Source organism: Taeniopygia guttata, chromosome 15 (genome assembly GCF_048771995.1).
Source record: "Taeniopygia guttata chromosome 15, bTaeGut7.mat, whole genome shotgun sequence".
Classification (NCBI taxonomy): domain Eukaryota; kingdom Metazoa; phylum Chordata; class Aves; order Passeriformes; family Estrildidae; genus Taeniopygia; species Taeniopygia guttata.
Window position 1 is genome coordinate 8,561,231 of NC_133040.1, and position 14,068 is coordinate 8,575,298.

At 40.4% G+C, this 14,068-nt stretch overlaps 1 protein-coding gene across 1 annotated transcript in view; it reads right to left on the minus strand.

The window, feature by feature from the left end:
- ZNRF3 (zinc and ring finger 3) overlaps positions 1-14,068 on the minus strand; it is a 66,853-nt gene that overhangs the window by 8,839 nt on the left and 43,946 nt on the right. Inside the window, exons 3-5 of the mRNA XM_030286100.4 lie at positions 5,057-5,131; positions 1,683-1,814; positions 636-746 (exon numbers count right to left, since the gene is read on the minus strand). Of these exons, the coding sequence (XP_030141960.3) occupies positions 636-746; positions 1,683-1,814; positions 5,057-5,131 (318 nt within the window). The remainder of the gene's footprint in view (positions 1-635; positions 747-1,682; positions 1,815-5,056; positions 5,132-14,068) is intronic.

Sequence of the window (14,068 nt, forward strand, 5' to 3'; positions counted from 1 at the left end):
GGCAACAGCTACTCAAGTCAACATATAAAACTTGGCCAAGAACATTTTTTTATGTGTCAGTATTGATTGTAATGCCCCAGTATGCTGTTACCACCATATTACCTGAAGCAATACATGAGAAAGGGATTAAAAGTAAATGTTATAAAGTAGCTATATCATTTCCTCCAGGGCAAACTCTAAGTATGTCACCTGGAATTTCTCCTAACCAAACTTTTTACCTTGAAAACCCCTCCCATTTCAATAGATGTTATCCTATTGAAAAGATCTGTGATTTACTTTCGATCCTCTCCACAATACAACAGCAAGAATCTGGACTCATTTAGAAGTATACCAGTGCTACTGATAACCTGTGAGCAACCAGAAATGTTCTTTCTTCCCAGTGCCTAAGTGGACTGCTTCTGTACAGTTTTCATTGCAGGATTTAACTGAACTAACATCATGGGTCAATGGTAAATCTCCTTTAAAGAGATTTCCAAGTTCTTCCAAAGGCCTACACGCATGAATAAAACCACAGAGCCACCAACACGGCTATTGTAAGTCAGCATCCTGCATTTCTGGAAGTTGCAAGCACATTTTAGGACAAAGTAAGAGAAGCTAACTTTCAGCATTTGGTGAATTCCCACTACTGCTCTTACCTGACTACGTCGCTGTTTCAGTTTGATCTTGACAAGAAGAATGAGGCAAACAAGAGACACAACCACGAAGAAGGCCAGGAAAATTCCCATATCAAAGTACTCCGTGGGTTGCTTAAAAATTAAAATAAAGGTATTATTTTTCCTTCCTTGATCATACTCAAAGCTGTTTTTTCTTTCTAATTTCTCATGGAACATTCATTGCTGAATGTACACAGTCAGAATGGCAGCAGTCAGAGTACACATTGTTCTGTTCATTAACTGGGATTCTGTGAGACAAAACCTGTGTTTCGTGTGCCACTGCAAGTGAATGAATACACAGAATTCCAGTCATGAGATGTCAGGTTTACAGGGTTTACAATTTCTGAACTGCAAAATCCAGGCTTTTTAACTGAGTGAATCACACCAAAACAAATTTTTATAGCTTACTGGATTACTTATGAATGTAAGTGACTGATAAATCAACATTTGACTTTTCAAAAAATGGCCCACTTCTCAATGGAAGGATTCCATTAAAAAAAAATAAAACAAACAAACCAAAGTGGTAACTGGGACATGGATGACCTTTAGTTTTGTTCTTCTGTAAACCATATGTAGAGTGTTAGGAAAAAAAAAATTAGAAAATCTATTTTATATTACAATTATCAGATAATCTCATAGTTAATCAGATTATCTCATACTTAACCCATGTTTAAAATGCTACATAGAATTATGTAGCAAACTGCCTTACAAAACTGAACCATCAGGAGTGTGCAATAACTAAGTTACTTAAACAAGAAAAAGGAAAACTTCTACTGTGTGAATTTTTTAGCCATTTATATACTCAAAAGTTTCCTTCTGAAACACAGAAGATGCCACATTGTGGATTCTATACTTACACCAGGTCCAGCTGCTTGTCCACAGTGCGGTCACACAGTTTATTTAAGTCAACAGAATTTCACATGCACTAATGCATATATTAGAACATCTTCACCCCCAGTGCAGTGAGCAAGCCCTGCCTGCAGTAACAGCAGCACTGTGACACCCAGAGAAAGGATCTGAAAGTCTCACCCGTGGGGGGCGATGCTGAATCCTGGCCCGTGCCACTTTCTGCTTGTTAACTATGTTCATTAGCTTGACAGCATCAGCACCTTTCACATACACCACTGGTCGCTTCAGAGGGTCCTCTGAGCCCTGGTTCAGCTAGAATAAAAAAAAATAGTAGTCTGCTCAGAAGGCATGTTTCAGGAAAACCACCTTCCTTCTGGACAATGCAGAGAATGGTTAAGGAGTATGAATGTGGAATTGATTTCAAGCACCTTTGTTCTCTTCTAGCACAGACCTTTAGTTAAGTATCCCATGGAATTAAGCTTTTGACTTACACTGCCTTTTTTCTTTTTTTTTTTTTTTATGGACCAAAACTAAGATTAAGGATGAGCAAACGCTATTTCTGAACAGCCGCTTTAACTTAGCTGCGTCATGTATCAGTGCAGATATTAATACTGTAATGTTAAACCTCACAATGAAGAAGAATAAAAATCTGCACATTCCAAAAAAAATTATCCCTGCTATATTTTATCAATTTCAACATTATTCACATAAAAATTTCTTCAGCTTTCTGAACAATCTCTTATCAGAGTCCTGTCTTTCAGGCTCTTTGTACCTAGCCAAGTTAAGTTAGTAATTTCTGATGTTTAACTCTACAAGCTTATTCAAAACTACTTGAGTTCTAGTAACGATGAGACCTGCAGATTGCAGGATGCAGGGGCCTCAAAGAGTAAAGCACTTGAGTAGACCACATAATTCACCCTGAAACTTCCTTCCAGGTCCAGCTATGTTTTGTAGAAAAGCCTAAATCATTGAATCAGAAAATAATGTGTGCAGGAAGGCATGCCATGAGCCCAACCTCATGGTCAAGGCAGGGTCAACTATGACATCAAATCAGGCTGCTCACAGCTTTATCCAGTCAGATGCTGAAAACCTTCAAGTGTGGAGAATGTGCAACTTCTCTGGCCAACAAATCCAGAACAATCTGCTAAATTAGATACCAGAGAGAGAGTAATAACTAGACAAGAGAATTGTTCTGTTAAAAAATGGCACCAACACAATAAATTCATACAGCTTATTCTGACTTACAAGTAAAATCCAAGTGCAGAGGCTGGTTGATACAAAACAAGCAATGCACTGACAAGCAGATGGAAATGGTACAAGGGAAAGGAATGAGGTGACAGGAATGTGAGCAAACAGAGCAAGAGTATCTGAGATTAACATATCTGCATTGCTGATAGCCACCCATTAGCTCTGGCTAAACCATGCAAAAATTACCAGTGGACTGGTCCATCATCCTGATTAAAGGACTCTACTTTCTGACCAGATGATGATAACAGATTTCATTCAGACCTTTTAAAACTGATTCTTCCTAGTATTTGACAGCTTTTCTGAGAACACTGATCAAACTACTTTTAAGGCAGGTGTCTTGTGATGAGCTAAAACCTAGCTGCACTATCCAGGGATCCTACATGCCTTGCTGGTCTAGGGCCAAATCCAATCACTGTCCTTCCATTCCCAGACACATACTCTCTTTCATGATTTCTTGCTCAAGAGAGAATTCTCCCAGTTCCTCAGTCATTTTTGTACATTGTCAGATTCTTGCTTACCATGATGCTCTGGGTGCTGTTACTCCTCTTCAAATATGTAAAACTAAAACATAAGTCAGACTTCAGAGACCATTTCTAAAAATAAGTTTCATTTTTAATTTACAGCAGAAGATACTCAGATCAATGGGAATAAACCTTATTTAGAAAAAAGTCCTTTTACTTGGTATCTACCAAATTAACTGAGGACAATTCTTCCGGTCAGGCCTGCCTCCAATTTCTGTTCATTGACTGGCAGGAGGGACTGCCTTTCATAATACTGCACTCCTCCCTTTCAAAGCAACCTCCCTTATTTCCTCTAGTGCTTGGTAACAAGCATACATGAGAAAACTTCCTAAACAGCTCCCCTCAGTGCGTTAGGGTATTTCCATTTGAACCAAAGATACTCCAGATTACCTCATGTCAGTTTTCCCTCCACTGTTATCTGTCATTGTTTTCCACAATTCCATTACGAGTGACAGAATGGTACTTATTTTAAAGACAAATTACTTAGCACCCCTGATGTCAAAGGTTCTGAAGACTAGATGAGAATCAAAATCCACTAAAAACAAGCATCCAGAGCAGCATGAGAACAGAGCTAATCCAGTAACTGTTACTTTTAGAATATGAAAGCTACATGCAGTCATTCCTCTCCTGTTTGCCAGTGTTTCCACAGGCTGCTGCTCTTTCATCTAACAGAGCCTACTCACTCTGGCAGCTACTGCTCTAAGCCACTAACCTTCTTCCATTTTATTGGTACTCCCGAAATATTCAAACATCCACTAGACTGGTTTCCCAGCTCTTGAGGACAGATGCACCCAGTTTATTATTTATAATCAAGCAAGGAAAGCTTTTGTTGTTAGAGGGAAAGAGCAAGAGACAGTAACTCAGCTTCCCAAGTCCAGAGCAGGGTGGCTGAAAGTAACCAGAAGCTGTAACAGAGTTAAAAAAAATAGAAAAAGACAGATCACATCTTTGTAAAGAGATTTTTTTCTGTGTAGAAATAGGGAAAAAATTATCCCTGTGAATGTTTTCAAGATCAAGGCTGCAACTTTGATGCACATGCAGACCACAGTTCTCAAAGCATCCATTGCACAGGATCTTCTGCATTCCTTTGTCCAACAGATGCTCATTTCAGAATTAAAGCCAGTTTCTTTAATGTAAACATTGATGATCTCTCTTTTCCCCCAAGAAATACAGGCTGCATTTAAAAACCTTCAGCTCCACTTGTTTCTGCTGTAACAGAAACAGCAGTTTTGTTTCAAGACAAAACAGAACTAAACCAAATGCAGACTATTTTTGTGCTTATGTTTCTTCACTGAAATAACTCAAAATTGGCTGAAGTATGCTGAAGCCTTTCATAGGGCTATTACCTCACCTACTTCAAATAAAAAGACAGAAGTTATAACAAGACTTGGAAAAAGAAGAAAAACCCTGCTTGTCCACAAAATACATAGGCAGTAATCATCAGCTGTAAATGAGAAAGAAATAGTTATAAGTTTTAAAAAAAAACTTGTTTAGGATCAGTTTTGAAAGTTGTTTCACAATCTCAAAAATAGCAGCTGTTCAACAGCACTATTGATCACGGGCTGGAAAGGCCAAACATCCTGTGTTTTGTACACAGAGCTGGGCAAAGAAAACTCCTTGATTAGATAATGGGCCATAAAAAATTTGCCTCCATCCTCTTTCAAAATCGTAATCCCAGACCTGGATTCTAGCAAAAGCTAGAAGAAAACTCTAACTCCCCAAAGTTTTCCCTTTCTACCAGGTTCCCAACACCTACATTGCTTCCTGCCTGGCATTGCTTCATACCTGATCAATGGCATCTGGATTTTCAGAAACATCAAAGATGACCGCTGTGGCTCCTCGCTGTACTGCTCGTTTTGCCTGCAATAAGAAAGACAGCATCCTCAGTCCCACCCCAAAAGGTAACTTCTTAACTCAAAAATTACTCCCTCTCCTCATCTCCAGATAGAAAATTTAACATTTTGTGTTTCTGTGTAGTTAAAACAAATGACAGAACAATTACAAACACAGGAGCTCCTGAACCAGCATGGAACATAGTTAAACTTCACTACAGCTTCTACGGTGTGTCTGCTCCTTTCTTCTCAAACTCCTCTTTCAACAACCTTTTACAGGAATTCGGATGAGATTTAGACCCTCTAAAGACTTAAAGTAGAAGATTTTTTTAAAATGATATTGTTTTCTCTCTATTTTACTTAGAAGTGCCATTAAAAACTATCTTGGGGTGGAGACAAGCTTGCTAGTGTAGAAAATTAAGGTGGACCTGGTTCTTTGAACTTTTTCAGTGTCATTCTCATAAACGAGGATATCACAGTCTCCAGTGTGCCTCAGAGAATACTGCTTTTTCTGACCATCAGAGGTCAGAACTGTTGCATACGTTTCTTCTGCTGTTGAGAGCTATGGAAGTGCACAGCTTTTCATCAAATACACTCCAAACCTGGAGTTACCAACTGCACAGAAAAGGCATTAGAAGATATTCAAATCATCTGGGACAGAGAAAACTGTATTTTAGACAGCTAACACAGGGGTTTTATCCTGCTTCTGCCACTGTGTCTCTGTATGTACTGTTCAAATGTTGCTCAATACCTCCACAAAGCAGATATTCCCAGTAACTTTTCAAAATCCTATTGCCTTTATGGACAGAGAATATAAGAAACTATTTATCCAAGCAATGACAGGTATCACCACCACAGTACTAAACAAGAAGGCACTGGCCCTCCACAGAGACTACCAGAACCTGAACTTACATTGAGATATAAGAGAAACCAACAAAAGTGGATAAATTATAAAACATTACTCAGCAGTTTCCTGGAAAAATGTTGGCCAATACAGAGAAGTTGGTTTAAATACATAAAGGTCGCTTTCTTTGCTCTATTATCATATTTTATTTTAAATCAAAAAGGCCCATCAGACAGCACAGCAGGGAAACCAACTCCCAGGTTAGAGCTTTTTCTCAGCCCACCAGGTATTTGTCCCCTTTGAAGTCAGCACACCTGGTTAATGACTAAGAACTGTTGGGGAGGAAGAGTTAAAAGGAGTCTACCACCCATTCTCCCCTGCAGTAGCCCTGAGGTGAGGCTCATCCAGGTTTCCCTCAGAGACACGCACTGCTCATAGAACTGTTCAGGCCACTTCGATTGTTTTTCCAGCATGATCAGTCAACAAGCAAAGCCCCTTGATCTCTGAAGAGACTTTTAAAGAGATTTTGCAGATCAGCGCTGATAAAAACTCCTTAATTGGGTGCATACACTGAACGAGCAACACTTTTCCACCTCTGGGTGTGAAAGAGAGGAAAAGCAGCGAGTAAAAAAAAATCGCGAGTAAAAAAAAATCGCGTTGCGGAGGGTAAATTGGACAAAATGGGGCAAATGGGGGTGACCCGTGTGGCCATCCAAGTGCGGGGCTCGTTTCACCGTGGCCAAGCCGGGTTCGTTTCACCCTGTCCGAGCCGGGCTCGTTTCACCGTGGCCAAGCCGGGTTCGTTTCACGGTGACCGAGCGGGGCTCGTTTCACCGAGGCCGAGCCGGGCTCGTTTCACGGTGACCGAGCCGGGCTCGTTTCACCGAGGCCAAACGGGGCTCGTTTCACCGAGGCCAAACGGGGCTCGTTTCACCGAGGCCAAACGGGGCTCGTTTCACCGCGGCCGAGCCGGGCTCGTTTCACGGAGCCCCGCGGGGCTCCCGCCGCCTCCCCCGCCCCAGGCGCGGCCCTGAGGGCGCAGCGGCCGCGCACAGCGCCCTCCTGCGGCCGCAGCGCCGCCTGGCCCCGGCCGTGCAGGGCAGAGGAAGGCCCCAGGGCCACGGGGGTTTTATTTTTTATTCCTCGCTGGGGTTTAAATCCTAATACCCAGGGAAAGGCGCTCCTGTGCCTGGAAGTTTGCTCCTGCCTGGAAGTTTGCTCCTGCCAAGCTCCGGGGCAACCTGAAACACCTGCCGGCCACTGCCGGCCCTCCTGCATCCCCGAGAATACCACAGGATGGTTAAATCAAAACGTCTTTGAAAGTATCCTGTCCGCTGCTCAGTAATCAGGGCAGCTCAAAATAACACAGCAATAAGTCCCACTTAAAATTATGCCAGTCTGTAATAGGCACGTGATTTTTTTCTTTTTGGGCTAGCCAGCATTTAGACTCCCTCAAATCATTTTTCTAAGCAAAGTGACCAAACCTACATCAAAAATAAACACAAGCTGGATGAGGGGGGGAAATAAGCTAATACTTTTACATTTACAATACTTGTGGTAAACAGACAATTCAATTTCCACAATGCAATTCCCATTCATTTGCCAGGCCTATTTCTTTCTGTGATTTGTCTTCTGTGGCTTAAAACAAATGACTATCACAATTTATCAGTATTCTTCCCCTTCTGTAAAGAGTAATAGAAAACAAACAAAAAAAAAAAAGGTAATTGCACTTCTCATAATTCAAGTGATCACTTTGTTCATAGCGACAACAACCTCCCAGTCCATCTCTGTGTTCAGAGTCTAGAGTTTATGCTACTACAGAACAATGGACGTTACCAATAAAATGCACATTAAATGCTGTCTCAGATTAAAATCTGGCAGAATTTAATAGGCCTTGTAATCTAGGTAAGATAAGAGGAAATGCACGTGACAGAAGCACGAGAAAAATACCTCTCCACATATCCAGGCCTGAGGAATTTTTTAGTTATTACCTCAAAGAACACCAGAAAGATTTTAAGAGCTCTGTACTACCTCCCCATGGGCCAAGCAAATACAATAAGGAAGTAACAACTTCCTTGATGAGGCAAACTTTCATCCCAAGGGACCAGATAATTATTAAACAGGTGCACTGTTCCTCTCGTTCATTCGAGTCAGGTAGGACAGCAACAATCAAAACAGTAAAGTTCAGCTCCTTCCTGACACCTCAAAGGACTTTGCATGCTAGCACATATGAACATGGCAAGCATCTCCTCCCCTCTGCTTTCTAGTATGGTTTCATTCCAATTATTGTTTCAGCTAGAATGCAACAGTGGAGAAACCATCATAAGAAAAGCTGCTTAACAAGGCTCCCCTTTAAGAGAAAAATCATGCCAACAACATCAGCCTTTATTCATTACATTTATTTCTTTGCCAGAGTTAGAATTCCCTGACAATATCCAGCAGTATTTGCACCTGAGGACATGACACTTTAATCTAATGGATTTCAGAGAGTGAATAAATTACAGATGAGAGAAAGACCGAGGCTTAAACTATAGGTGGAGAGATCAAAGTTCATTAAGCACTGCAAGCTCTGCCATTTACATCAACATAGTAATGCATTACATATCCATTAAGAGAGAATCTTTTGTTGAAAATGGCTATTGACAGAGCCAGATTACTACTTATAAATAAACTTTTTTAAGTTAACATCCTGGATAATACTGATGGACTGAAGGCAGAAAAGCATGCTTCAAAAGTACTGGCTGCCTGTATAAGCCACAGATATATCTTGGTGTTATAAAATTATGTTCTCACAAATGTTTTTATAAAAACTACCTATCTCTCTTCCTGGATTTGTTCATCCAACTCGAGGTATTATCTTCTTGGAACTTAGTACACTCTAGTTAACAAATATTAATTATAATTATGGTATGTGCTACATGAGCAGGTTGATTCATTCCCTGGGTTAAGAAACTCATGAAGCTGGGGAAGAGGAGGTTGGGTAATGGTTTAAGGAATAACCAGTACAAATGCCAGTAAACTCCTTTTAGCAAACTATTCCATTGGGTGTCAGCATTATTAGCTGGTCCTCGAAAATGATCAAGACAAGTGTAAGGATACAGTACACAGAAAACAGTTCTATGGGCCCCAAAAGGAAAATGCTCCTAGAACTAAGGCTAACAGCACAGCTCCAACAGGTGTAACAACAGCTTTTTCCTACTGCCATTCCTTTTTTCAGTACATCTTGGTTTTTGGGGCAGAAAATATGGTATTACTCTAAATCAGTGCAGAGACTGTTGAACAGAGTAGTCAATAAAATTGATTTGTATATCCTTATTTACCTGACAACTGACCCAGTTTTTGAGGTTTTTTTTCCCCCACAGTTTCACAATGAATAATAATATAAAATATTACAATAATTATCAATCTTGAGGCATATTTTTTGGATATTCCCAGCCAATCAGATCCAACAGTCCATGTCAGATCTCTCTACATGGTGGAGTCAGTGGTCATTAATCTGACAAAATAGTAGGATTATGCAAGCAGTGTTAAGTGGAACGTTTTTCATAGCTGACTCCATCATCAGCTGTCTTCTGGTGCTTTGAAATAGGAGAAGTCAGCCTCTCACATGGTGTACTGGTATCACACGAGCAACACTCAGTGACATGCAACTTGCAAACTCTGTGACTCCAAGGAACAAGATTTTCAATGAAAAGCTTGTTTTACTGCTCTGGAAAAGCAATTCAAGGATTTCAATGATTTTGACTGTTGGGAATACAGCTGAAGGAATGAGGTTTCCATCTGCAATATCTGACCAAAACAAATGATGGATATAGCAACTCAGTGGTCTTGGTCTTCCTCTTGAGCAGACTCAAAAGTAATAAAGTCTGTTCCCATATCAATTGATTTGCACCTGTGATCCCCATATCAAGACCAAGTGAGACCACAAAGATATAGACAATATTACTCAGATATGATACAGAATATGCAGTACTAGGTTCTATAATACTGACTTTTCTAGTACAGGTTTGCTATAGTTGTGTGGTTAAACTATGACACTTCTTCAGACTTTGGTGCTGAAACAAGCATCAGGAGCCTACCGTATCAGGGTTTAACTTCCTGCAGCTCTGAGAAAACCTCAGTTAAGTCTGGACAAATGCAGGAAGTCCTAATGATGAGAAGGAGACCACTGGTTCTTACATAACTGCACAACAAATCTGCAGGTTGTGACAAGGAGATGTTGCCACTGCCAGTTTGCCATTCCTGTCAGCTGAATGGTATTCTGACCCTGATGCTCTCAAAGCCCTAAACTTCTTCAGAAGAGAGGAATACCTTAAACAACCCTATTTAAACAAGCAGTGGATATGAACTGCACCCCCATTTATGGATGGCAGCACTAGATTTTCAGTATAGCAGAAATGGCATCACATGAAGCTAGGCAAGAACATCCAAACCTGCTCATCATTAAGAACCCTACATAAACCCCACAGCATTGTGCAAATAAACCTTTTCTTTGCAACTGTGAAAATGCAAAAACCTGTTTCTCTCAAAGCTACACAGAATACACACAACAACATCAGAACAATCCAGGTCTCTCTCTTTTCTCCCCCCACACTGCTATCAGGCTCAATCAATCACAAAAAATACCTTGTCCCTTGAACCAACACTAGAGCTAGCAAGCCAGGCCACAGGCCAATTCTGCAGGGCAGAGGAGGAAGGAGAAAAGGACAGACATCTACTTTGCAAACAGCAGAAGTTACAAATTAACCAGCTGATGCTTCAGACCTGTTAATGTACAATTCCCTGGTAATTCCAGAAACTCAGTTAAGCCAAGCATAAACAGGATGCCATTTCAAACCTTTTCTGAGATAATGAAAAAGGAACTTTCTTCTGTCTGAATATTTCTGTCTGAAAACAAAGGCAGAGTATCAAAACAAGACAGTCAAATTCCCATGTATCCCACCAGCAAAAAAACCCTTCCAGACTGGAATACTCAAATTCCCTGGCACCTTGAGATATGATTTATATACATGCCCTACAGATTCTGAATTACACAGCATTACAACAGCTGATTACCAATTAAGAAGTATAGAAAGTGTGAAGCAGCATTTTAAAATTTAAAAGCATAATCATAATTTAAAACCAATGTACCTTTCCGCAAAAAAAAAAAAAAAATCCAAACCCAAACCTTAAAAAGCTATGTACTTGCAGTTTTAAGAAAACTATCACCTCATGCAATACAGAATCACATCAAAAATACATATACACACCAGTGTGATTCATACCACTCAGTACTGAGAGGCTTTCAGATGGTTAAAATGAAGAACAAGAAAACTAAAGTGTCTCTTTTCTGGGGTTAGGGAGAAACACTGTTATCAGTTCTGAGTCTAGACTGACTAAAAACAGTAAGTAAAGGACATTTCTTTAATCCTGAATGCAGCAAAGCCTGCCGGCTGCACACCACTGAAGATAGATTTCAGAGTCATGGGACTCCACTCCCAAAGCCTGACCTCTGCTATCGCCATTCTTGTTGCTATGACAAGGCACAGTCACAGAGAGAAGGGTGAGCACTGGAAGAGATCAAAGGAGGGGACTGGGGTCTTGAACTAGATTACATATTCACAGAGAACCTAGCACACTCAGCAAGAACTGGGTGGCTGCATCCAAAAACAATTGATGGTTAACCCTTCAAGCTTTTCCCAGAACTTCTATATACAGTTACCTGTGAAATATAATGGTCACAGGATTATGCTATTTTAGAAATTATGTACTAAACTTGTACTATTATATAATATGTTATAAAACACCACTACAGCCAATCCAGATAATTCTTAACCTTTTCACTGAGGGTGTGCTGAAAGTAGATGGATAGAAACAACAAACTAGACCTCAGATAATTGTGTAAGCATACATGCAAGCATATTGTGGTGCTGAGAGAATAAAAAACAGAGATATAAGAAAGCCTGGAGGAGTTGTAAATTAAAGAAACTATTAATGCAGACCACTATAAAAAGGCATCCCTACAGTACCCAAGCTGTTTAAATAGAATGTACTGAAGCTCCTCCTATAGGCATGTGCTCTAACTTTAGAATTATAAACTGGTATTTATGTACATTAAAAGGCAAAACAAATTATAAGAATTGTCTTGTATTTCGAATGAGAAGTGGCAAAACTTTGAAAAATTGTTAATAAGAATTCCACCTAACCTCAGCCAGTTTAATGGAGAATGCTTTGTATCATCTGGTTTGCTTAGCCTCACCCTCAGGAAGCTGACCTTCATCAAAAGGTTGGTATCTGCTGTGAACAAGGACATTTTACAGATAACACAACAATCTGAGATGATGAAACAATAAATCCCTGTCTCAGTAGTGACAGAAAATGCAGTGTTCTTTGCAGGATTATTAAGTGCCCGCATGAAATCCCTAACAGTATGTTCACATAGACATGACATACACCAAGGCGAGTTGAGAAGAAGCAAAGGTATTTTCATTTCTAGACATATCCAAGTGCAGTCTATTGCCCTGGAGGCTCTGTCCTCTTTGGCAGGGATGAGCATCTGCATCCAAGACTACAGAAAGGCATGTGTGCCCTAGTAAGGGACTTCAATCTTTCTGAATGAACAGGAAATCATGTGGGATGCTCTTGGAATCCAGTAGGATACCGCTGATTCTGTGAGATCCTCCCTCTCTACTACTAGAATCAGCCTGGGTAATAAGCTGAATAGTAAAAATCTGCATTCCAGTTTAGCTAGCAACTCTCCATGTTCATGGCTGGCTAATACAGGATGATATGGCCCTTCTTCCAAACAGTTATCCTTGATTTTGAATTAGTTTAGTTTCAAGGTCCCAGACTGTGGTGGGCCCTTGTTAGTTTGTTGACTCTGTAAAAAAAAAAAAAAAATTAAAAAATGCAAAAAAAGATAAAAAGAAGGGAAAACAAAAATGAAAAAGGTGGAGGATTTTTGTTACAAAGGGAAACTGGAAACTTCTCTCCACGCAAGCAGAGACATGGCTGTATTGCAGAGGCCTCGGGGCAAGGATTAAAGAAAAACAAAATAGAAACCCTTCCATCTCTAATTAGGGTCTTCATTTGCCAAAGAGCCATTCCACAGCGGGAGGAATTACATTCAAGCCGTTGCTTGGATAACGTCTCCCAGCAGGTTGGCTCCTCAGAACAGGCTACTCTGAGCCAACAATTTCTGGTTACTTGGAGGCAAGCAGCCTGTATATTGTTTTAACTGGCCTGGCTTTTACAGCCAGTTTTGCTGAAGAACAATCTTCTATTCAGAATGCAGAGATAAAAGCTTCACTTGTTTTGAATTTGTCGCCAGTTTCTTTATCCCTTTCTTTTTTTAAACATGGGAATTATAGGTTCTGGAGATTGCATTATTTCCCCTGTAGACTTCAATGTTTTTCTCCCTCTAGCCACTTGATTCTTTGCCAGTGAAGGCTGCTGTCTGGAGTCCAGCCATTCATCAGCCCCTACCTCATCATTAACACTGTGGTGCTGGCGGTCACAGCTCATTGCTGGCGACAGGAAATCCTAACTTGCAAGAGGTTAACCACAGCCCATAAACAGTCAGACTGGCTCATTAGACCCTTACACTCAGCTGAAGCGACCCTCTGGGAGTTTCAACACCATCCACGGACCTGAAGTCTATAGATTCTGTGCTCTTTGCAAATGCCTCCTCCCCCCCACACCCATTGAAAAGTTCACTATTTGGATCCTCAAGGTTAAGGCCCATCTTTCTTCCCATCCCAAAGGGACCACGTTATTTGAGCATTTTGAAAAATGACATGCCTGTGATGTGTTCTCTTGGCTTACCAATTGAACAAACCACCAATGGGTCAAGAACTGAGATGTTAATGCACTAGAATACATACATTCTTGGGATATTTTTAATAGTCTCTGTGAGTTTCATATCCCTACTGAGCAGTTCTAAGGTCACAGCAATGCAAATACTAATAATGTATAATTAATCTGTATAATCTAATTCATATCACAAATATGTCCAACTCAAATGCTCAAAAACTAACCTGCTAGAATTGTAAGTAGCTCAGTCAGTACTCCCTACACTGACTAAAAAGCACCTCCTACTCATTTTGAGTTCACAGTATGATCACTTGTTTCATTTGGAGTCAT